Source organism: Crinia signifera, chromosome 3 (assembly GCF_055691185.1).
Source record: "Crinia signifera chromosome 3, ASM5569118v1, whole genome shotgun sequence".
In the NCBI taxonomy this organism is placed as follows: Eukaryota; Metazoa; Chordata; class Amphibia; order Anura; family Myobatrachidae; genus Crinia; species Crinia signifera.
In genome coordinates, this window is record NC_139219.1 from 16,877,069 (window position 1) to 16,903,563 (window position 26,495).

At 50.3% G+C, this 26,495-nt stretch overlaps 1 protein-coding gene across 3 annotated transcripts in view; it reads right to left on the minus strand.

Annotated features, from left to right (window-relative positions):
• Positions 1–26,495, minus strand: part of DAAM2 (dishevelled associated activator of morphogenesis 2) — a 221,729-nt gene that overhangs the window by 183,458 nt on the left and 11,776 nt on the right. Inside the window, exon 1 of one of the 3 annotated variants that reach the window (XM_083175406.1) lies at positions 9,974–10,225. The exons of the other annotated variants lie outside the window; for them this stretch is intronic. Within the exon in view, the coding sequence (XP_083031532.1) occupies positions 9,974–10,043 (70 nt within the window). The 5' untranslated portion in view covers positions 10,044–10,225. Of the gene's footprint in view, positions 1–9,973; positions 10,226–26,495 lie in introns of those variants that run through there. 3 annotated transcript variants of the gene reach the window in all.

The following is a 26,495-nucleotide window of genomic DNA, read 5'->3' on the forward strand; positions in this document are numbered from 1 at the left end:
CACAGGTTGGCCTGACCTGCAATAGACTAAGATTAGGGGAATCATTATGTATTGAATAAGGAGGCAGATAACATTGATGATTCTATTACAGGGAGGAACGATTATTCGTTATATTCAAGGGGCGATGTTAAGTATTTAAAAATAGTTTGATGATCCATTATTTATGATGGCGGGGCAACCGTTATATCTTATAGCGATGTAAATGGTGCCTATATGAAAGAATAATAAATATACTTGTAATTATAAGTGTCTAGTGTTTCCCTACCTTCTGATTGGCCAGATAGATGGTTGTATTGTGGTTTTATGACAGTGTTTTGTATGGCGTGTGGTTTATTTCTTTTTTTACAGTTTCTTATACAGCGCAGGAATCAAGGCGATAAGACAAATTGGGTAATTACAGACAGACAGTTAGTGTCGGATCCATTCCGACATTCATTTGTCGGAATGGATCAGACACTACCGATTCAATCAGCGGCCAAATCCGACTGCTGCTCACGCGGCCCGGGTGAGTGACGGTTGCGGCGAGAGGTGAATGGGAGACGCTGACGGACGGGAGGTGGCGGGAGGTGGGACTTTGAAGAGGGCACCGGGTGAAAAACTGCTGCTGCTGCTCCCCTGGCCTGGTGGCAGGACCGGTGAGCCAAGCGAGAGGACGGCGCCGGGTGAGCTGCTGCTGCTCATCCGATGCCGTCCTCTCTGCCTAAATCTGACTTTTCTTAAAGTCGGATTAAGATTGTCGGAAACGGGGCCAAAACTTGTCGCATTTGTCCGTGTTTCCGACAACAGCAGGCAATTGGCGGCTTTGACGCCAATTCACCTGGTTTCCGACAGATTGAAACATTACGACCTGTCAGAAAAAAACAGACCTTATTGAATATATAGGAAACCCCTTCCGACCTATTCAAGTCGGAAACTGCCTTCTTTCCATTAAGACGCCAGTTCCAATTGCAATTGAATACCCCCATAGAGGCAGGAGGGCCCTGCTCACAAGCTTACAGTCTATAGGGAAATGATGAGGTCTCAGATTATTAAAGGGGGCTGTACAAGCATTTGATTGGTGCTTCACTTTGCTGGCGATCACAAGGGACTTGTGATAGGCATTAATGTATATACGTGCGAAGAGATAAAGATTACGTACTGTTGACGTTACAAGTAGCATCTGATTGGTTGCAATGGCCAACATCCCTTGTCCAATAGGACACCCATCTTAGTACATTTACCCCACAAATGTCACCTATGGTGATTGCATTGTACACAATGGGCAAATCTGTAGGGGCGATGTCAAACACATGCGATTTGGCCACTTTTCACCCGATTTATTTGCCTGAACCATCGGAATCGGGTGAAAAGTGGCTGAACAGCACCAGATTAAGCGTCAATAGCAAATTTGCCACAGATTAGTGAACGAGAAGTTTGCTGATTATATAAATACACATCTGAGAAGCACAGAATAAAATAATGCAAGAATATAGCAAAACCTACCAGAGATGATTTATAAGCCATTATAATCACATGATCCAGGGTCGGACAAGCCCTTGATCGGCCCAAATTCCATCGTGGGCAAGAGAGGGTCATTAAGTAATGAAGTAACAGAACATTTGTGTGTTTGGCTCATCAGGGCCATGTGTAGAGGTACAGAGTTTACATTGGCACCAAATTAAAAAGAAATGGGGGGGAAAGGAAATTGTTCTCCAAAGACTTGAAGTAAATGTAATATAACAGGGATAGCTGCGGTGTTATCCTGAGGTATAAGAGGTTATTGGAATCCTGTGTGGTCTAAGTACACAGATCTGTCTTGAGAAAAGCGGAATTCAAACTCTAGAGAAATTCTTGGGGGGGTTCTACGTCTAGTGAAGAGAACCCCCCTCAACCAAACACCCCCCCCCACACACACACACACACACACCCGCAATTCCCTGTCATATAATGCCATTCTATGCAGCTGAAGGACATGTGCGGAGAGAATGCCGTTTACTGGACCAGCGGGAATTTACCATAAATGTTCCATTTTATCACCTCATCAGCGGATGCCCACCTGGGCCCCGGTCACGCAAAACGCCGGCACCAGACCCTGTTTTATGTTCATCGCTGTCCTGGGAATCTGCAGGATTTATGGGCTGTAATTTATGCAGATTTATGGAAGCCTAGAAAATGTGTTTGAGGTCTCAGGCGTAGACTCCGTTACCCTGTGCAGGGCCGTAACTAGGAGAGGGGGCAAGGGGGTCGCATGCCCTGGGTGTTGGATGCCAGCTGCTGCATGCCACATAACCTTCTGCTTACTGGGCTCAATATCAGCCTTGCTATCATAACAGAGGCCAAACTTACAGACTGTTACGGACTGAACTGCGAATTTAGCCATTGTGTAGTGTAATTATCGTTATATTCCGCAGATTACGGATACCGATATACAGCTGCGTCCTCATACATCCAGCCTCTTGCAGCGCCAGACAAGGCAGAATAGGTGCAGGAATCAGGATGAACAGGAGTTATTTGCACCTTATGAGGCCTTCAGACTCCCAGCTGTGCAGACAGGTCAATAAATGGGATGCCACACTTTACAGGCTGTTAAAATTCCATTTCACCATCGGTATTAAGCAAACACACCGGAGGTGTTCCAGCTGATTCACTCATGTGCTGAACACTTGTGGTAAATAATATTCTGGACTCACTGACCAATCAGCCCATGTGAGACCTGGGGACACGCCCACGCGGAGCCCATGTAACCGCAGAACACTGTATTTGGCCCGCGGATGCCTAGGTTACACTGCAGGCATTAGACACTGGGGCTGTTTGTTCTACCAGTGCTAGAACCTCACAACTATTTCCCAAAAGTACCACTAAATCAGCAGCAGAAAGGAGGAGATTTATCAGGTCAGGTTTTCCACGTCTCCCAGCCGGTGCACTGAGTATCACCAACTGTCACACCTCAAACACCCAGACCTGGAAAACATGAACTGTTATTGGGGTACTTGAGGACCGGAGTTGGGATCCACTGTTCTATACCATGACCAGGATACTGACGGTAGAGCAAACACATCTTATACCAACACCAACTCTCCATAACGCAAAATGGACAAAGGTACTAATTCCAATGAAAGGATTATTATTGGATCAGCCAGATAATATTTTAACTCTAGAAATGAATTTCTCAGATCGCAGTTATATACAGTAGCTGAGGTTTCATCCTGCCGGCGTGTCTGCTGCTGTATACAGATTACTTGTATAAGTTACTATGAAAGACACTACTGTGGACAACCGCAGAATATATCAATGGAAATTCCTCATCACCCTCTGTAATGAGAAGAGACTGGAGAATAAGGTGTTCGCTGTACAGTCCCTTTGCCTCTCAGCACTGGGGGGGACGTGGTCTGTGACACGGTGAGAGGAGAGGAAAACATGCAGATAAATATTAGTTATGCTGACTGACCCACCAAATATTATGCTGACCATAGGTGCTCCCGCACTCAGCTCCTTGTCTCAGGGCCCGTATACTTGATGTATGGAACCAAGGGTGTAGCGACCATAGGTGCAGGGAGTGCAGCTGCTATGGGGCCCAGAGCTGAGAGGGGCCACCTTCCCTGTCACAGTTACATGTGTTATATACAGGGTGTAGCTACCATAGGTGCAGGTAGTGCAGCTGCTATGGGGCCCAGAGCTGAGAGGGGCCACCTTCCCTGTCACAGTTACATGTGTTATATACAGGGTGTAGCTACCATAGGTGCAGGGGTTGCCACTGCTATGGGGCCAGAGCTGAGAGGGGCCACCTTCCCTGTCATAGTTACATGTGTTATATACAGGGGTGTAGGGGCCACCTTCCCTGTGACAGTTACATGTGTTATATACAGGGGTGTAGCTACCATAGGTGCAGGGAGTGCAGCTGCTATGGGGCCCAGAGCTGAGAGGGGCCACCTTTCCTGTCACAGTTACATGTGTTATATACAGAGTGTAGCTACCATAGGTGCAGGGGTGCAGTTGCTATGGGGCCCACAGCTGAGAGGGGCCACCTTCCCTGTCACAGTTACATGTGTTATATACAGGGTGTAGCTACCATAGGTGCAGGGGGTGCAGCTGCTATGGGGCTCAGATCTGAGAGGGGCCACCTTCCCTGTCACAGTTACATGTGTTATATACAGAGGTGTAAATACCATAGGTGCAGGGAGTGCAGCTGCTATGGGGCCCAGAGCTGAGAGGGGCCACCTTCCCTGTCACAGTTACATGTGTTATATACAGGGGTGTAGCTACCATAGGTGCAGGGAGTGCAGCTGCTATGGGGCCAGAGCTGAGAGGGGCCACCTTCCCTGTCACAGTTACATGTGTTATATACAGGGTGTAGCTACCATAGGTGCAGGTAGTGCAGCTGCTATGGGGCCCAGAGCTGAGAGGGGCCACCTTCCCTGTCACAGTTACATGTGTTATATACAGGGTGTAGCTACCATAGGTGCAGGGGTTGCCACTGCTATGGGGCCAGAGCTGAGAGGGGCCACCTTCCCTGTCATAGTTACATGTGTTATATACAGGGGTGTAACTACCATAGGTGCAGCTGCTATGGGGCCAGAGCTGAGAGGGGCCACCTTCCCTGTGACAGTTACATGTGTTATATACAGGGGTGTAGCTACCATAGGTGCAGGGAGTGCAGCTGCTATGAGGCCCAGAGCTGAGAGGGGCCACCTTTCCTGTCACAGTTACATGTGTTATATACAGAGTGTAGCTACCATAGGTGCAGGGGTGCAGTTGCTATGGGGCCCACAGCTGAGAGGGGCCACCTTCCCTGTCACAGTTACATGTGTTATATACAGGGTGTAGCTACCATAGGTGCAGGGGGTGCAGCTGCTATGGGGCTCAGATCTGAGAGGGGCCACCTTCCCTGTCACAGTTACATGTGTTATATACAGAGGTGTAAATACCATAGGTGCAGGGAGTGCAGCTGCTATGGGGCCCAGAGCTGAGAGGGGCCACCTTCCCTGTCACAGTTACATGTGTTATATACAGGGGTGTAGCTACCATAGGTGCAGGGAGTGCAGCTGCTATGGGGCCAGAGCTGAGAGGGGCCACCTTCCCTGTCACAGTTACATGTGTTATATACAGAGGTGTAAATACCATAGGTGCAGGGGGTGCCGCTGCTGTGGGGCCCACAGCTGAGAGGGGCCACCTTCCCTGTCACAGTTACATGTGTTATATACATTTTTCACCATTGGGTAATGCATAGGGGCCCTCGCTGGAAAAGACACCATGCTGCTACTGAGCAGTGGAAGTCGCACATTCGTGTTTGCACGAGTTTCACACATGTCTGGGAGACGAGGGAATTTACACGCTTCACAGACAGGATACAACCATCGCAGTGAGGACACACGCCTCACTCATAAATCCTGTGGGTTTGCTCTGAACCTTTTTATCTGCGTCCTAAGCATGAGAACAAGTGCTTGAGACATTTTCTCCATACAACTGAACACAGGGGAAGCATTTACCGCCGCCGGTCCAGGAGCAGAGGCTGCTGGGACAGGATGCACTTATTCCACCGAGACCCTGCAGCCTGACTCGAGCACAGTGAACCAGAAACCTTACGGGGTGACTCTGGTCCCATCATGGTTCCCTCGTTCCGCTGACTACCAGCGGCGTGTGGTCCATGGTGATTTATGGCTACGTACACACATGCACCGGAATCAAGCGTTTAATCTTCCATGCAGCATTAGCGGCAGATATTTCCTGGATACAGGTGTCTGAAGAGCTGGAATAACAATGATCCGTCGTCCCACAACTGGTGTAAACAGAACAATTATTCACAATACAGACACATTAGCAGGAAAGTGTCTGAACACATTGGGCCAGATGGATCAAGCTTCAAAAAGGATAAACAACCAGCTCCTATCTGTCATTTTCAAATCAACCCTGTAACATGGCAGTTGGGAGCTGGTCGGCCGACTGTTTATCCCTCTCCATTTTATCACTTTTTGACGCTTGATACATCTGGACTATTGTATGCACAGTGATGAGGTATTACAGGAATACATTAACCCATTCAGTGCCAACGTTGCTGTGGGCGATCGTTCAAAATATCCTTGAAAAATGCCAGCGTCGCTTACTTAAATACAAATAATCCCAAGATAATTCATTGAAGTTTAGTTAACTATTGCACCCCCCAAAAAAAGGACAGTCCCTGGCAGTGACGTGCGGTGAGGTCATTGCCTGGGGAGGCACTGATCTCCCCGCACGGGACCACAGGCACGGACCCCCCCCCCCCGCTCCCGCCCCTGCTCGACCGCCCGCATACCATGCTATATGGTATATGCAGCGGCCGGGCACAGGCAGCAGGGCGTACATGCACCCCCAGCGGACTCACCTCTCCTCGGCGGTGACAGCGGCTATCTCCCAGCGGCGCCGGACTCCACGCTGTCGCGCTGCTGCATCCTATCCAGGTGGGCCCTGCATGTGTGTGATTGGACAGCGGATCCATCACTGGATCCGCTGACCCAATCACATCTGGGGGCGTGCATTCATACTGGTGCCCCTGTCATTGCGGCACCAGTATGAGTGCCGCTTCCCCATTCATTTCAATGGGCTTTTACAGCCCATTGCTGCACCCTGCACCCTGCCCCCTGCCCTCCCTTACCCGCCCCCCGCTGCCCGTTGTTTTAATGTTAACAGCGGGAGGCACCTCTCCCGCTGCCTCCCACCCTCACATGCAGCAGTGTAAGATGGTAGGAGGCAGGGGGAGAGGTAGAAATGATGATAATAATAAAAGAAGATATATAAATATCTTCTTTTTATTATTCACATCATTATGACAGGGGAGGCACCGCCTCCCCTGCCTCCCCTGACTGCACGTCCCTGGTCGCTGGCATTTCTCATGGATGTTTTGAAGTACTCTTACAGCAACGTTGGCACTCAAAGAGTTAAAACACCTACAGTATGTCTGATGCACATCAATTCTGAGACCCTTCATTACAAGACGCTGGATGGAGTTAAAAGTGTAACCTCTATACACATTTCAGGTTACAATAGAAGACCGCCAGTCTTAAGTTAGTTAGCAGGGGTTAGGGACTGCGTTGGTTAAGTTCTACTGTATCCTTGACCGAGAGCAGGGATGGGGAACCTTCGGCCCTCCAGCTGTTGTTAAACTACTCATCCCAGCATGCCCTGCAACAGTTTTGCTATTTGGCCATAGTAAATCTGTTGCAGGGCATGCTGGGACATGTAGTTGAACAACAGCTGGAGGACCAAAGGTTCCCCATCCCTGACCAAGAGGATGCTAAATCCATTGAGGATACAATCCCGCACTAGCTAGATCCACTGAATAACACCCTGACCAGCACCTCTCACTAGACAATGCTAGATCCATTGGTGATACCATCACTGACCAGCTAGATCCATTGGTGATACCATCGCTGACCAGCTAGAACCATTGGTGATACCATCACTGACCAGCTAGAACCACTGGTGATACCATCACTGACCAGCTAGAACCACTGGTGATACCATCACTGACCGGCTAGAACCACTGGTGATACCATCACTGACCAGCTAGAACCATTGGTGATACCATCGCTGACCAGCTAGATCCATTGGTGATACCATCACTGACCAGCTAGAACCATTGGTGATACCATCACTGACCAGCTAGATCCATTGGTGATATCATCACTGACCAGCTAGATCCATTGGTGATACCATCACTGACCAGCTAGATCCATTGGTGATACCATCACTGACCAGCTAGAACCACTGGTGATACCATCACTGACCAGCTAGAACCACTGGTGATACCATCACTGACCGGCTAGAACCACTGGTGATACCATCACTGACCGGCTAGATCCATTGGTGATACCATCACTGACCAGCTAGATCCATTAGTGATACCATCACTGACCAGCTAGAACCATTGGTGATACCATCACTGACCAGCTAGAACCACTGGTGATACCATCACTGACCGGCTAGATCCATTGGTGATACCATCACTGACCAGCTAGATCCATTGGTGATACCATCCCTGACCAGCTAGATCCATTGGTGATACCATCACTGACCAGCTAGATCCATTGGTGATACCATCCCTGACCAGCTAGATCCATTAGTGATACCATCACTGACCAGCTAGATCCATTGGTGATACCATCACTGACCAGCTAGATCCATTGGTGATACCATCACTGACCAGCTAGATCCATTGGTGATACCATCACTGACCAGCTACAACCATTGGTGATACCATCACTGAACAGCTAGATCCATTGGTGATACCATCGCTGACCAGCTAGATCCATTGGTGATACCATCACTGACCATCTAGAACCATTGGTGATATTATCACTGACCAGCTACAACCATTGGTGATACCATCACTGACCAGCTACAACCATTGGTGATACCATATTTTTGCGCTATATAAGAAACTGAGTTTATTTACTTATATCATATAGAAACAAGTTCCCTGTACTGTATTTAACAGGATTCCTGGTTTCCTTCCTCGTTACATTGCAATCTGGTACACAAAACTCAGCTTTACGCATGGGCGAAGAAAGATAATTCGGCTGCCCAAGCATTACCCACTGCAGTGACTGATGTGCTGCCAGGCTGCACCCCTGAGTGGGTATGAGGGGGATCATTGAAGCGGCCAGACTGGAACCCTGTGGGGGTGGAGGCTAATAATTTTTAGGACTCCCGGCAATCAGACACTTTTATGTCACTAGAGAGGCCGATGGTTTTTAAAGCTCAACTCTCACATAAAGGAATTAAAACAAGATTTACGTCCTCATTCTCATACTTCATGCGCCTTGTCCAGCCGAACAATGAGAGTAGGCCGCAGCCTGGAGCCAGAGCAGAATGCCCCAGTGTTCATTGCCTTCTGAGAACCCATCATTCTGCTTCCTCTATAGCTCATACACGAAGGGAGATAAAGGGTTAGAATGTGCCTGATCTCATGGAACCGGCCGCATAGTCCTCCACATTATTATATATACCCATGGGTCCTTATATGTCCTGCATGCTAATCTCAGCCGAGCCTGAAGAACTACAGCTCTCAGCAAGACAGGTTTATGGAACCACATAAATGATGTCTTACGAAACACAAACTTAAAGCCCCAAACATGAAATGATCAGATTTGCCTTTGGCAGTCAAAAAAAGGAACATTTTAGGGGAAAACGAACAACTTCTTAGAGTCGGTGTCCTAGATAGGACAGTCAATAGATTGACACCAAAAGGTGACATGCACAATGTCGACACTGACAACATGTTGACATAAGCAAAGGGTTGACTTCACAATTGCCAACACATTAAAACATCGTCGTCGAGTTTTTTCATAAATTTTCTCCCAAAAATCATGCGTCCACTAATTGGGGGTCCACGTTCTCTGGTGTCGCCATTGCCACAAAAAAATCATGAAAAACTCCATGACTTTTTCATGTGTTTACTTTTTCCACGTCCCGACCACAAATCCAACACAAATACTGGCATAAATTTTTAAATGGACATTATTGTAATGCATTAACTAAAGGAAACCAACATCCGTGATCCAATAGAGGGGGGGTTTCCTTACATAGCCCTGGCCCCCGCTATCTCCCCAGGAATCTGATAGGCCTACCTGGTTCGGGATACGGTCTTTGGGTGGACAAGCATTATTTCAACAAGCATTGGGTCGACACCATTAGGTTGACATGCTGAAAGGTCGACATGGGTCTAGGTCAGCAGGTCATTAGGTCGACACAAGCATTAGGTTGACATGAGCAAAGTTGACAGTCAAAAGGTCGACATGGGGTTTTTCACTGTTTTTTTGAGCCGACATGTGCCGACAGGTGGTATTTCATGCCCTACCATCCACTAGGGCATGGTGGGAGAATAAAATAGTGTGCTGAACGTAAAATAGTGTCCAGGGACTGATGGGAGTGGTCATATATTCTCTGTAAAGCGCCGCAGAATATGTGTGCGCTATATACGAAACTTTTAATAAATAATAATAAATAAACATACACTTACTATAAACGGACAGAGCGCTGTATCCGGATCTGTCTCCTTGCTGATAAGAGGATCTGTATCTAATATCCATGTGAATGTTAAATGGAATCTGAGAGCAATTTAGGAAATCCCGCAGATGTGGGGTCTATCTAGAACCAGAGATGGGGTCCCTGGAGAAGTGGGAAACTAAGTCATTGGCAGCACTTCCAATGCAGATAAAAGACATCTCTGCGCTCGGTGGACTTGTGGTGTGGAGGCATCGGAGGGGTTTGTATACTGCAGAATATCTCCACAGAAACCTGGCTCTGCTCAGGCCTGGCAGATCCGTGCCAACTTTCCAGGCAGAAGCCTCCTCACTGTGAAAGACACTTTACCCGCTTGTGTCAACAAAGGCCTCGCTGCAAGCTGGAAAAAAGGGCGATGCCAAGCAGAAATGAGGCCGCTCGGTGTGTGAAAATGTCACTTAAAGGTGCAGAGAAGCAGCTGCTGGGACAATTCACTACATACGGGATTAAGATACTTTGTGGCATCTATAGCCTGACTGGCATCTGGTAAAGCGGGTATAACAGCTGCCATAGAGACACAGAGTGTACGGCGTCCAATGAGCATCACACGTGTTACTGTTGTTGTTATATGAATAAAGTCGGACGTAGTGTTTGTATAAATGGGGAGCGGGTGTATCAGGAGGAATAGGTCACACTGTAAGTTACTGCAGACCATACATATCTGTCATCTATACAGTGCACAATTCCCCTACATTAACCCTTTGAGTGCCAACATCTCTGTGCTATAAACGCCAGCGTCGCTCACATTTGTTATATAAATTCAAATAAAGAAATGTTGCGTACATCGCTTATATATTTGGCTACATCTGTCAATCATCTGCGGCTGTAACGCTGGGCGGGGTCACACACCACCCAGCCTGCAAAATTGTAGCCAAATATATAACAGAAGAGGAGAACCCTGCATGCCACACACCTATGCCCACCTAACCCCCACAATAACGCACACCTTCAAACACCAGCAATGCACCAAAAGCCACCAGCACGGTCCCGGTCCCTGTGCCCCGGCTCCTGTGTTCAGGGCAGTCAGTGTCGCGTCACAAACAAACTCTCGCGGGAACACGCTCAGCACACACACACTGTGCTGAGAAAGCCGTGCGCCCGCTGACTCCTGCTGCTAACCCTGCGCTGAGCCCCGCAAGAGCGCCCGCTGCCTCCGGCTGCCAACCCTGCGCTCAGCCCCCAATCACACTTTCACAGGCGCCCGCTGCCTTACACTCGCTCCTGGCAGCACAGCCTGCCTGCGCCCGCCCCCTGCGCTCAGCCCCCCAATCACACTTTCGCAGGTGCCGCTGCCTTACACTCTCTCCTGGCAGCACAGCCTGCCTGCGCCCGCCCCCTGCGCTCAGCCCCCCAATCACACTTTAGCCTGTGCCCGCTGCCTTACACTCGCTCCTGGCAGCACAGCCTGCCTGCGCCCGCCCCCTGCGCTCAGCCCCCCAATCACACTTTAGCCTGTGCCCGCTGCCTTACACTCGCTCCTGGCAGCACAGCCTGCCTGTGCCCGCAGCCTGCCACCCCGCTAGCCTGCACACGCCGCCTGGCACAACCTTCCGCACAAACAACTACTGTGGCTGATGCATGCCACCACTGGCCGCCTGAGCCAGCTGCCTGCCACCCCCTCCTGCCTCACAACTACTGTGGCCGATGCCTGCCACCATTGCCCACCGTGGACACCAACAGGACACTCATTTGGCCAGGCCAGCACTATACCACCAATGGATAAAAGGTACTTTTCACACTCCATTGGTGGTAACAACACCCCTTCATGCACACACATACACACACACACACACACTTTCTTGCCACAACTATACCACCCCATGCACTTTACACCTACCTACACTTACAGCACAGCAATATAACATCCATAACACTACATAACCCCACCCCACAACACCACACCAGCACCGCCCCCATTAACGCCCATAATTGCTTTGTAAAAGCAAGACTTTCATCCCCAATGTGTAATCTGATGGACGCAGGGACAGGCCTCCTAAAGGGTATTCAGTATGAAATCCCGGCGGTCGGGATCCCGGCGTTCAAAATCCCGACGCCGGAATCCTGACCGCCGAAATCCCGACAAGGAGGGGACGTGGATCGCCCCCTATGCGGGCTCGCTGCGCTCGCCACGCAGCGGGCCCGGTGCCTCGCTATGCTCGGCACGCTAATTTATTCTCCCTCCAGGGGTGTCGTGGGCACCCACGGAGGGAGAAAGTGTCGGGATCCCGACCGCCGGGATTTTAACTGCATTCCCCTAAAGGAGCCTCTCCTTGCGATGCACGGAGCATGGGCCTCTGTGTATGCGCCGTTACGCCCTGAGCCACACCACTTCCCCAAAACACCCTCACCGCACTGCCCCTCGCCCACTGCCATGTGTAGCCATAGCCTACAATTGCCTTATTTCAATGTTGACAATTAAACATTTCTAATCTTCAAACTATTTCAACACTTATTTCAACACATACATTACCTCAACTCACAATTTTATACATCTAAAGTAACCAAAATACTATTTAGAACAATAACACAAGCACAAAACCATTGCCAATGTCATTTCATCACATCTTTCAATTTTCCAACTCACACTCCAATTGCCATTACACACATTCAGAGAAAACATACAAACTTCATTCCTACAAATATTTTGTTGTCATTTTAATGGGGCGCAGCCCCCTACGACAGTGTGAAGAGCGCCCGTAGGGCGCAATGAATCACCTAGTTAATATAATATGTACGCAATACATTACAGATCATTATGATGAATACAAATGTTTGCTTGGCAATTTCCAAATGATCGGCCATAAGCTAGAAGTACAGTATAAAACGTATATTTCTACACAATTCCACAAATTTTCTATTTTTATGTATTTTGTGAGACAGTGGGTCTGATGTGTAAGGGGTGTACACAGCCACATGGCATTGACCACTCCCACACAACACTGGTTTGTTACACCTCCACATCACTGACCACACCTCCACAGCACTGACCACACCTCCACAGCACTGACCACACCTACATGGGACTGGCAACACCCACATGGCACTGACCTCTCCCACACAACACTGGTTAGTTTCACCTCCACATCACTGACCACACCTCCACAGCACTGACCACACCTACACGGGACTGACCACACCTCCACAGCACTGACCACACCTACAGGGGACTGGCAACACCCACATGGCACTGACCTCTCCCACACAACACTGGTTAGTTTCACCTCAACATCACTGACCACACCTCCACAGCACTGACCACACCTCCACAGCACTGACCACACCTACACGGGACTGGCAACACCCACATGGCATTGACCACTCCCATACAACACTGGTTAGTTTCACCTCCACATCACTGACCACACCTCCACAGCACTAACCACACGTCCACAGCACTGACCACAACTCCACCGCACTGACCACACCTACACGGGACTGGCAACACCCACATGGCACTGACCTCTCCCACACAACACTGGCTACACTGACACAGCACTGACCACACTGACACAGCACTGACCACACGTCCACAGGACTGACCACACCTACACGGGACTGGCAACACCCACATGGCACTGACCTCTCCCACACAACACTGGCTACACCTAAGGTGCCCATACACTAGTAAGATTTATCTTCAGATCTGGCTGGTTGGAACAAAAACATGGTTATGGATGAGTGACAGTTAATAAGTTTTCCAGCATTTACAAGCAAATGGTCAAATGTCATTTGCTCTCATCCATAACCATGTTTTTGTTCCAACCAGCCAGATCTGAAGATAAATCTGCGTGTGTATGGCCACCTCTACACAGCACTGCCCACACTGACCACACCCATATGTTACTGACCACACTCACACAGCACTGACCACACCCACACGCCACTGGTAACACCTACACTTAATTGACCATGCCTACTAAGCACTGGTCACACATACACAGCACTGGTCACACCCCCATGGCGCTGACCACACCTACACAGCACTTGTCACACCCACACGGCACTGATCACACCTACACGGCACAGACCACACCTACATGACACTAACTACACTTTTGCCTTCTGCTATGGAAAACCATTCAAAGGGCAAAATGGCTCAGTGTGTATGGACCGTGACACTGTACAGCATATTATACCTTCAAGCTTCATATCTGTTCACTGTTGGGGTGTAGAGGTCCTGCAGCGTAACAGTGTAATGGAAAGAAATTGCTTTATGATTCTCTGTGTATTGGCGTCACAAAACTGGAATGTGTCCTGTAGATGGTACTTACGTGGTCACTGCAAACATGCTATATACTGTGTTATTTACAGGGATTGTGTAACATAAACTGGGCCAGCTGCAGCGCTCTGCGGCCCTCTGTGTACATTATACATACCGGCCGAGCCGTGTCAGTAGCTTCCCGGCCTCAGCTGTTTATGTCCACGGATAAGTGTATTATATAAATACCGGACACTGACATTCCATCCACTAAGTGACAGCTACGCAGCCAGCGCTGTGTATGTCCCATCAATACTGGTCACACGCGCTCCTCAATGCACACACAGCACAGGTGCCCCAATGCCAGTGCACACACAGCACAGATGCCCCAATGCCGGCACACACACAGCACAGATGCCCCAATGCCGGCACACACACAGCGCAGGTGCCCCAATGCCAGTGCACACACAGCACAGGTGCCCCAATGCTAGCGCACACACAGCACAGATGCCCCAATGCTGGCGCACACACAGCACAGATGCCCCAATGCCAGCGCACACACAGCACAGATGCCCCAATGCCAGTGGACATACAGCACAGGTGCCCCAATGCCGACACACACACAACACAGGTGCCCCAATGCCGGCGCACACACAGCGCAGGTGTCCCAATGCCAGTGCACACACAGCACAGGTGCCCCAATGCTAGCGCACACACAGCACAGATGCCCCAATGCCGGCACACACACAGCGCAGGTGTCCCAATGCCAGTGCACACACAGCACAGGTGCCCCAATGCTAGCGCACACACAGCACAGATGCCCCAATGCCAGTGCACACACAGCACAGATGCCCCAATACCGGCACACACACAGCGCAGGTGTCCCAATGCCAGTGCACACACAGCACAGGTGCCCCAATGCTAGCGCACACACAGCACAGATGCCCCAATGCCGGCACACACACAGCGCAGGTGTCCAAATGCCAGTGCACACACAGCACAGGTGCCCCAATGCTAGCGCACACACAGCACAGATGCCCCAATGCCAGTGCACACACAGCACAGATGCCCCAATGCTGGCACACATACAGCGCAGGTGTCCCAATGCCAGTGCACACACAGCACAGGTGCAGCGCACACACAGCACAGGTGCCCCAATGCCAGTGCACACACAGCACAGATGCCCCAATGCTGGCACACACACAGCGCAGGTGTCCCAATGCCAGTGCACACACAGCACAGGTGCAGCGCACACACAGCACAGATGCCCCAATGCCAGTGCACACACAGCACAGACGCCCCAATGCTAGCGCACACACAGCACAGATTCCCCAATGCCAGTGCACACACAGCACAGATGCCCCAATGCCAGTGCACACACAGCACAGATGCCCCAATGCTAGCGCACACACAGCACAGATGCCCCAATGCCAGTGCACACACAGCACAGATGCCCCAATGCCAGTGCACACACAGCACAGATGCCCCAATGCCAGTGCACACACAGCACAGGTGCCCCAATGCCAGTGCACACACAGCACAGGTGCCCCAATGCTAGCGCACACACAGCACAGATGCCCCAATAACAGTGCACACACAGCACAGATGCCCCAATGCCGGCGCACACACAGCACAGATGCCCCAATGCCAGTGGACATACAGCACAGGTGTCCCAATGCCGGCACACACACAACACAGGTGCCCCAATGCTGGCGCACACACAGCACAGGTGCCCCAAATGCCAGTGCACACACAGCACAGCATTATCCACCTACCTCCCAACTTGCAGCCAAGCAGTGAGTGGCTGTCAGCATGCTGACTGGTGCATGACTGGAGCTATCCACCAATAAGAGTTCTGACAGCCATTCACTGTATAGGAACAAGTGGAGAGATAGCACAGGGTCACAGGAGGGTTGTGTGATGATTTCTTTGGTTTTGTTTACATTTTGTCCTGTAAATAGGTGGATAGGGGCCCCAAATGCATTGCTTTGCCTGGGGCCCACAATGCTGTTCAGACGGTCCTGACTGCAAGGTCCTCAGGGACTGTGGCCTGGAGCAATTTATCAAACTCCAAAAGTTTAGCGCCTGGTGAACCAGCTCAAATCTATGGTTAGAGAAATGGTGGGAGAGGGATGTACAGTTCCCGCCTCTGCAGGCTGGACAGTGCACACGCATCGAGCAATGGACGCAGGTGCACAATGTAGACACCGTTTCAGAACCCAGAAGTTCATTCTTAGCCACTCAGCAAGCGAGGACAGACTAGCGGCGGTATTCCGGCATTGCCAGCAGACTGTTACCAGGTGCCCTGTAGAGAAACGGTCAACATGAGTTTTTCACTTTTTTTTGTGCCGACAGGTGGTATTTCATACCCTACTGTACCATCTACTATTGCGTGGAGGGAGAATATAATAGTGTCCTGAGCGCAACGAAGCATGGCCTACCCCCACAGCACACTGTGAGACGCAGCAGCGGGAATAGAATGTGGCAGATTTCAATGTCACCAATCTGTCTGTGGGCCTGACACAGTTCCCAATGCAGCTGAGTACACCCGCACGTTGCCAATCCTCCAGCATGCTGATCATTCCATGTGCCTAGCTCGCCCTGACACGGCATCTCCGGGACACTGCTGACACTAAAGAGCAGCGATCATTCACAAGGCAAATCCAGGTTGCTGTTGCTTTTTCTTATAAATGATTGCCGCTTTATAATTACAGTACAGGCCCCACCAAACACCCCTGCGTTTGAGTCACCAGAATCTCCCCCATTGATGGCCACAAACGCTTCCTGACTGTCAATCAGTTTGCAAATAAATCCTTGCTGCATCCACCATCACATTCATGGGTAGTTTTCCTAAACTCATCATCCCTCGTACTCATAGGAGGGGAATAGGGGACCTATTTGGAGCCTTGCGGGCTGGATAACGCTGCGAGCAGATAGGTGCGCTTTCACATACGCTCGCATGAACGCGGCACGGCGAGTGAAAATCTTGCAGAAGGTGTTAGCTGCGGGGGCATGGGCAGGCCTCCACCATCGGAGACAGGGCCAAATCCCAAGGTCTTCTTCATTGTCAGGTCAATGAATGAGAGGGAGGTAGCGATGGGATTGAAGGTTGCACTTGGATGTGGCATTTACACAGATTTTTATGCCTCTCCATACACCTGGATGCACAGCAAGTGTGCAAAGTAGTGTGTACTGAGAGGAGCCAGCAAGTGTAACCTCAGGGGTGGGAGGGAGGGATGAGCTTGCAATGAGAAGAGCCAGCAAATGTAACCTCAGGGGTGGGAGGGAGGAGCTTGCAATGAGAAGAGCCAGCAAGTGTCACCTCAGGGGTGGGAGGGAGGGAGGAGCTTGCAATGAGAAGAGCCAGCAAAGGTAACCTCAGAGGGGGGAAGGGAGGAGCTTGCAATGAGGAGAGACAGCAAAGGTAACCTCAGGGGTAGGAGGGAGGAGCTTGCAATGAGAAGAGCCAGCAAGTGTCACCTCAGGGGTGGGAGGGAGGAGCTTGCAATGAGAAGAGCCAGCAAAGGTAACCTCAGAGGGGGGAAGGGAGGAGCTTGCAATGACAAGAGCCAGCAAGTGTAACCTCAGGGGAGGGAGGGAGGAGCTTGCAATGAGGAGAGCCAGCAAATGTAACCTCAGGGGTGGGAGGGAGGGAGGAGCTTGCAATGAGAAGAGTAAGCAAGTGTAACCTCAGGGGTGGGAGGGAGGGAGGAGCTTGCAATGAGAAGAGTAAGCAAGTGTAACCTCAGGGGTGGGAGGGAGGAGCTGCACAGTAATCTGCAGAGAACAATTTGTTCTCTTGCAGGACACAAAGAATGTATGGGCCAGAGGCTTGGAACCATATCTGGTCATTAGGTCAAAGTGTCTAGGTCAACAGTCTACAAATGGTCGACGGAAGGTCGACACATGAAAACGGTTGACGTGCCCCGCAGTGGAATGGTCATTAGGAACCCTGCCCCATGGACACACGAGAGAACCTTTTTGGAGTGGAGATCTTCCAGATTGGCGTCACCTATGGATTTTTAAAATGTGTCAGTTGATGAAAACAGTGCGCCTGCCGGGGAACCTGGAAAACATGGCCTGTGCGGGGTCCTGAGGACTGAGTTTGAGAGCTTTGTCCTGACTGTGAGTATTGCATGTATGTGGAGCGCAGAGGGCGGTGCTATGTATCTCACCAATAATAGTACTGCGCTTAGTAATTCTATGCAGTAGAGGACTGTACAGGCAGGAATCATTGTGTCTGCAACCTACAGTGAGTCCCAGCGTGCTGGTATGGGCAGTTATATAATATCTGGTGAGTCACACTCTATAGATCTACCTAACAATATCCAAAAGCAACGGAGAAGTTATTTTCTGTAAGAGATTTCATCTCTCTGATATAAGACTGAAGATTACCGATTTCTCCACAGAGAATCGTCTCATTCGCTTTCTGCAAAGAAGAATCCCAGTTGGCTGCTCTCTGGCAGCAAAGGGGTTAATGTAGGGTATAGATGGAACTGACGAGCCTTACATGGAAGCGGAGGACATTAAGTTACATTAGTGAAATTCCTGCTTGTAAGTCAGTGGAGTGAGAGCAGTTTCCATGATGTAAGGGTCCCACCATGCCGCGGTCCCTGGAAGGACGCTGGTTGCTCTGCCTTCCCATCTGGATGACATTGTGTCTCTGGAATGGAGCAGGATCCCAGGACCCCGGGTCAAAAGCACGATGGGGAAATAGTTCATCCTGGGTCCTTGATTTCGAGGCAGCAGATATAAATAATGCTTGGCATGAAATATGACTATGTTAATGTATAAGGGCAGTAGTTAAAGGGGTGGTCGCCTTTTTATTGTCTGACTTTAACTTCATTATCTTTGTTGCTAAGCTACCAGTGGGATCCCTATAGAGAAATCAGGAGAAGACAACGGATTCACAAACACAACCTAAAAATCATGAGTCACCTGAACAATCCTGAACACAGCGACAAAGTCAGATCACCTGGAGCATCCTAGAAAGACAGGGCCAGGGAAGTAAGGCGGGTCCATGGATATGTTGGTAGGATTCAGCCGACTGTGTCTCACAGCATGTACTGTACAGGCACCAGCCTCAGCCTACTGTGTCTCACAACAGGTACCGTACAGTCTCCGGCCTCAGCCGACTGTGTCACACAACATGTACCGTAGAGTCTCTGGCCTCAGCCGACTGTGTCACACAACATGTACCGTACAGTCTCCGGCCTCAGCCGACTGTGTCACACAACATGTACCGTACAGTCTCCAGCCTCAGCCGACTGTGTCACACAACATGTACCGTACAGTCTCCAGCCTCAGCCTGCTGTGTCACACAACATGTACCGTATAGTCTCCGGCCTCAGCCGACTGTGTCACACAACATGTACCGTACAGTCTCCAGCCTCAGCCGACTGTGTCACACAACATGTACTGTACAGGCACCAGCCTCAGCCGACTGTGTCTCACAACAGGTACCGTACAGGCACCGGCCTCAGCCGACTGTGTCACACAGCATGTACTGTACAGGCACCAGCCTCAGCCGACTGTGTCTCACAACAGGTACCGTACAGGCACCGGCCTCAGCCGACTGTGTCACACAACATGTACTGTACAGTCTCCGGCCTCAGCCGACTGTGTCACACAATATGTACCGTACAGTCTCCAGCCTCAGCCGACTGTGTCACACAACATGTACCGTACAGTCTCCAGCCTCAACTGACTGTGTCACACAACATGTACTGTACAGGCACCAGCCTCAGCCGACTGTGTCACACAACATGTACCGTACAGTCTCCGGCCTCAGCCGACTGTGTCACACAACATGTACCGTACAGTCTCCGGCCTCAGCCGACTGTGTCACACAACATGTACCGTACAGTCTCTGGCCTCAGCCAACTGTGTCACACAACATGTACCATGCAGTCTCTGGCCTCAGCCGACTGTGTCACACAACATGTACCGTACAGTCTCCAGCCTCAGCCGACTGTGTCACACAACATGTACCGTACAGTCTCCAGCCTCAGCCTGCTGTGTCACACAACATGTACCGTATAGTCTCCGGCCTCAGCCGACTGTGTCACACAACATGTACCGTACAGTCTCCAGCCTCAGCCGACTGTGTCACACAACATGTACTGTACAGGCACCAGCCTCAGCCGACTGTGTCTCACAACAGGTACCGTACAGGCACCGGCCTCAGCCGACTGTGTCACACAGCATGTACTGTACAGGCACCAGCCTTAGCCGACTGTGTCTCACAACAGGTACCGTACAGGCACCGGCCTCAGCCGACTGTGTCACACAACATGTACTGTACAGTCTCCGGCCTCAGCCGACTGTGTCACACAATATGTACCGTACAGTCTCCAGCCTCAGCCGACTGTGTCACACAACATGTACCGTACAGTCTCCAGCCTCAACTGACTGTGTCACACAACATGTACTGTACAGGCACCAGCCTCAGCCGACTGTGTCACACAACATGTACCGTACAGTCTCCGGCCTCAGCCGACTGTGTCACACAACATGTACCGTACAGTCTCCGGCCTCAGCCGACTGTGTCACACAACATGTACCGTACAGTCTCTGGCCTCAGCCAACTGTGTCACACAACATGTACCATGCAGTCTCTGGCCTCAGCTGACTGTGTCACACAACATGTACCGTACAGTCTCCGGCCTCAGCCGACTGTGTCACACAACATGTACCGTACAGTCTCCAGCCTCAACTGACTGTGTCACACAACATGTACTGTACAGGCACCAGCCTCCATACAGTCTCTGGCCTCAGCCGACTGTGTCACACAGCATGTACCATACAGACTCCAGCCTCAACCGACTGTGCCACGCAGCATGTACCGTACAGTCCCCGGCCTGAGCCGACTGTGTCACACAACATGTACAATACAGACTCCAGCCTCAGCCGACTGTGTCACACAGCATGTACCATACAGACTCCAGCCTCAGCCGACTGTGTCACACAGCATGTGCCTTACAGACTCCAGCCTCAGCCGACTGTGTCACACAGCATGTACCGTACAGTCTCCGGCCTCACCCGACTGTGTCACACAACATGTACCGTACAGACTCCAGCCTCAGCCTGCTGTGTCACACAACATGTACCATACAGACTCCAGCCTCAGCCTGCTGTGTCACACAACATGTACCGTACAGTCTCCGGCCTCAGCCGACTGTGTCCACAACATGTACCGTACAGTCTCCGGCCTCAGCCGACTGTGTCACACAGCATGTACCGTACAGTCACCAGCCTCAGCCGACTGTGTCACACAACATGTACCGTACAGGCACCAGCCTCAGCCGACTGTGTCACACAACAGGTACCGTACAGTCTCTGGCCTCAGCCGACTGTGTCACACAACATGTACCATGCAGTCTCTGGCCTCAGCTGACTGTGTCACACAACATGTAACGTACAGTCTCCGGCCTCAGCCGACTGTGTCACACAACATGTACCGTACAGTCTCCAGCCTCAACTGACTGTGTCACACAACATGTACTATACAGGCACCAGCCTCCATACAGTCTCTGGCCTCAGCCGACTGTGTCACACAGCATGTACCATACAGACTCCAGCCTCAACCGACTGTGCCACGCAGCATGTACCGTACAGTCCCCGGCCTCAGCCGACTGTGTCACACAACATGTACAATACAGACTCCAGCCTCAGCCGACTGTGTCACACAGCATGTACCATACAGACTCCAGCCTCAGCCGACTGTGTCACACAGCATGTACCATACAGACTCCAGCCTCAGCCGACTGTGTCACACAGCATGTACCGTACAGTCTCTGGCCTCAGCTGACTGTGTCACACAACATGTACCGTACAGACTCCAGCCTCAGCCTGCTGTGTCACACAACATGTACCATACAGACTCCAGCCTCAGCCTGCTGTGTCACACAACATGTACCGTACAGTCTCCGGCCTCAGCCGACTGTGTCCACAACATGTACCGTACAGTCTCCGGCCTCAGCCGACTGTGTCACACAGCATGTACCGTACAGTCACCAGCCTCAGCCGACTGTGTCACACAACATGTACCGTAAGTCTCCGGCCTCAGCCGACTGTGTCACACAACATGTACTGTACAGGCACCAGCCTCAGCCGACTGTGTCACACAACATGTACCGTACAGTCTCCGGCCTCAGCCGACTGTGTCACACAGCATGTACCATACAGACTCCAGCCTCAGCCGACTGTGTCACAGAGCATGTACCGTACAGTCTCCGGCCTCAGCCGACTGTGTCACACAACATGTACCATACAGACTCCAGCCTCAGCCTGCTGTGTCACACAACATGTACCGTACAGTCTCCGGCCTCAGCCGACTGTGTCACACAACATGTACCGTACAGTCTCCAGCCTCAACTGACTGTGTCACACAACATGTACTGTACAGGCACCAGCCTCAGCCGACTGTGTCACACAACATGTACCATACAGACTCCAGCCTCAGCCTGCTGTGTCACACAACATGTACCGTACAGTCTCCGGCCTCAGCCGACTGTGTCACACAACATGTACCATACAGACTCCAGCCTCAGCCTGCTGTGTCACACAACATGTACCGTACAGTCTCCGGCCTCAGCCGACTGTGTCCACAACATGTACCATACAGTCTCCGGCCTCAGCCGACTGTGTCACACAGCATGTACCATACAGTATCCAGCCTCAGCCGGCTGTGTCACACAACATGTACCGTACAGTCTCCGGCCTCAGCCGACTGCATTTCCAAACCAAAGTAAAATAACTCCCTGCTATTTTTGGCCATCTGGTTTCAGTTATGGTTTGTGGTGCACACAGACCCTGGGATAGTGACTGTCAGGAAAAGTGAGGACATGAGACAGACTTTCTATGGCTCACTGTAGACTGCGTCCAGGCCACAAACCAACTCCTAAAACATGACACGGCTCTAGTGAACACCGTGTCATCCATGCGGCACAAAGGGGGATTTTGTCCTCAGCATCCTGTCCCCTGATTAAAAAATAAAACAAAACCAGACTATTCCTTCTGTCCTCAAAACTACCTCAAACGTTGAAAAAGTACATTTACGTGATATCCCCATAGGCAGGAGAACTGTGCAGGCCTTTGCTGGTTACATAACAGTAACTATTGGAAGAATTCAAGAACTGTGGGCTTTTGTGATTGTCTATATCTTTGTGTGATGTACAGTATTATCGGAGTATAATACACATGAGATAACTGCAGTGTTTATTCGTAAGTAAGGATGTCCCTCAGGAGTTATCATCTGCAGACGATTTCCATCTTGGAGAGCGGTGAATCCTGAATACAGCAGATAGAGAGTGGCTGACAGGCAGATGTACTAAGCCTGGTGAAGTCATAATTTGGTGATAAAGTGAAAGGTGATAATGCAGCAGACACCAGAGCTGATGTATAGTGCAGGACCCCAGAGGCACCAGAGCTGATGTATAGTGCAGGACCCCAGATCTGATATATAGTGCAGGACCCCAGAGGCACCTGATCTGATATATAGTGCAGGACCCCAGATCTGATATATAGTGCAGGACCCCAGAGACACCTGATCTGATATATAGTGCAGGACCCCAGAGGCACCTGATCTGATATATACTGCAGGACCCTAGAGGCACCTGATCTGATATATAGTGCAGGACCCCAGAGGCACCTGATCTGATATATAGTGCAGGACCCCAGATCTGATATATAGTGCAGGACCCCAGAGACACCTGATCTGATATATAGTGCAGGACCCCAGAGGCACCTGATCTGATATATACTGCAGGACCCTAGAGGCACCTGATCTGATATATAGTGCAGGACCCCAGATCTGATATATAGTGCAGGACCCCAGAGACACCTGATCTGATATATAGTGCAGGACCCCAGAGGCACCTGATCTGATATATACTGCAGGACCCTAGAGGCACCTGATCTGATATATAGTGCAGGACCCTAGAGGCACCTGATCTGATATAAAGTGCAGGACCCCAGATCTGATATATAGTGCAGGACCCCAGAGGCACCTGATCTGATATATAGTGCAGGACCCCAGAGGCACCTGATCTGATATATAGTGCAGGACCCCAGAGGCACCTGATCTGATATATAGTGCAGGACCCCAGATCTGATATATAGTGCAGGACCCCAGAGACACCTGATCTGATATATAGTGCAGGACCCCAGAGGCACCTGATCTGATATATAGTGCAGGACCCCAGAGGCACCTGATCTGATATATACTGCAGGACCCTAGAGGCACCTGATCTGATATATAGTGCAGGACCCCAGATCTGATATATAGTGCAGGACCCCAGAGACACCTGATCTGATATATAGTGCAGGACCCCAGAGGCACCTGATCTGATATATACTGCAGGACCCTAGAGGCACCTGATCTGATATATAGTGCAGGACCCCAGAGGCACCTGATCTGATATATAGTGCAGGACCCCAGAGGCACCTGATCTGATATATAGTGCAGGACCCCAGATCTGATATATAGTGCAGGACCCCAGAGACACCTGATCTGATATATAGTGCAGGACCCCAGAGGCACCTGATCTGATATATACTGCAGGACCCTAGAGGCACCTGATCTGATATATAGTGCAGGACCCCAGAGGCACCTGATCTGATATATACTGCAGGACCCCAGAGGCACCTGATCTGATATATAGTGCAGGACCCCAGATCTGATATATAGTGCAGGACCCCAGAGACACCTGATCTGATATATAGTGCAGGACCCCAGAGGCACCTGATCTGATATATACTGCAGGACCCTAGAGGCACCTGATCTGATATATAGTGCAGGACCCCAGAGGCACCTGATCTGATATATAGTGCAGGACCCCAGATCTGATATATATATATATATAGTGCAGGACCCCAGAGGCACCTGATCTGATTTATAGTGCAGGACCCCAGAGGCACCTGATCTGATATATAGTGCAGGACCCCAGAGGCACCTGATCTGATATATACTGTAGTGCAGGACCCCAGAGACACCTGATCTGATATATACTGCAGGACCCTAGAGACACCTGATCTGATATATACTGCAGGGCCCCAGAGACACCTGATCTGATATATAGTGCAGGACCCCAGAGGCACCTGATATGATATATAGTGCAGGACCCCAGATCTGATATATAGTGCAGGACCCCAGAGACACCTGATCTGATATATAGTGCAGGACCCCAGAGACACCTGATCTGATGTATACTGCAGGACCTCAGAGACACCTGATCTGATGTATAGTGCAGGACCACAGAGACACATGATCTGATATATAGTGCAGGACCCCAGATCTGATATATACAGTGCAGGACCCCAGAGACACCTGATCTGATATATAGTATAGGACCACAGAGACACCTGATCTGATATATAGTGCAGGACCACAGAGACACCTGATCTGATATATAGTGCAGGACCCCAGAGGCACCGGATCTGATATATAGTGCAGGACCACAGAGACACCTGATCTAATATATAGTGCAGGACCACAGAGACACCTGATCTGATGTATAGTGCAGGACCACAGAGACACCTGATCTGATATATAGTGCAGGACCCCAGATCTGATATATACAGTGCAGGACCCCAGAGACACCTGATCTGATGTATAATGCAGGACCACAGAGACACCTGATCTGATATATATAGTCCAGGACCCCAGACCTGATATATATACTGCTGGACTCCAGAACTGGTATATGCTGCCAGACCCTAGATCAAGTATATACTGCCATACCCCAGATCTGATAATACTGTATACTGCAGGACTAGAGACACCAGATCTGATATATACTGCAGGACTAGAGACACCAGATCTGATATATAGCACCGGACCCCAGAGACACCTAATCTGAGGTATATTGCAGGACCCCAGAGACTCCTGATCTGATATATACTGCAGGACCCCAGAGACACCTGATCTGAAATATATTGCAGGACCCCAGAGACTCCTGATCTGATAAATACTGCTGGACTCCAGAACTGGTATATGCTGCCAGACCCTAGATCAAGTATATACTGCCATACCCCAGATCTGATAATACTGTATACTGCAGGACTAGAGACACCAGATCTGATATATACTGCAGGACTAGAGACATCAGATCTGATATATAGCACCGGACCCCAGAGACTCCTGATCTGATAAATACTGCCGGAACCCAGAGACTCCTGATCTGATAAATACTGCCGGACCCCAGAGACACCTGATCTGATATATACTGCCGGACCCCAGATCTGATATATACTGCCGGACCCCAGATCTGATATATAC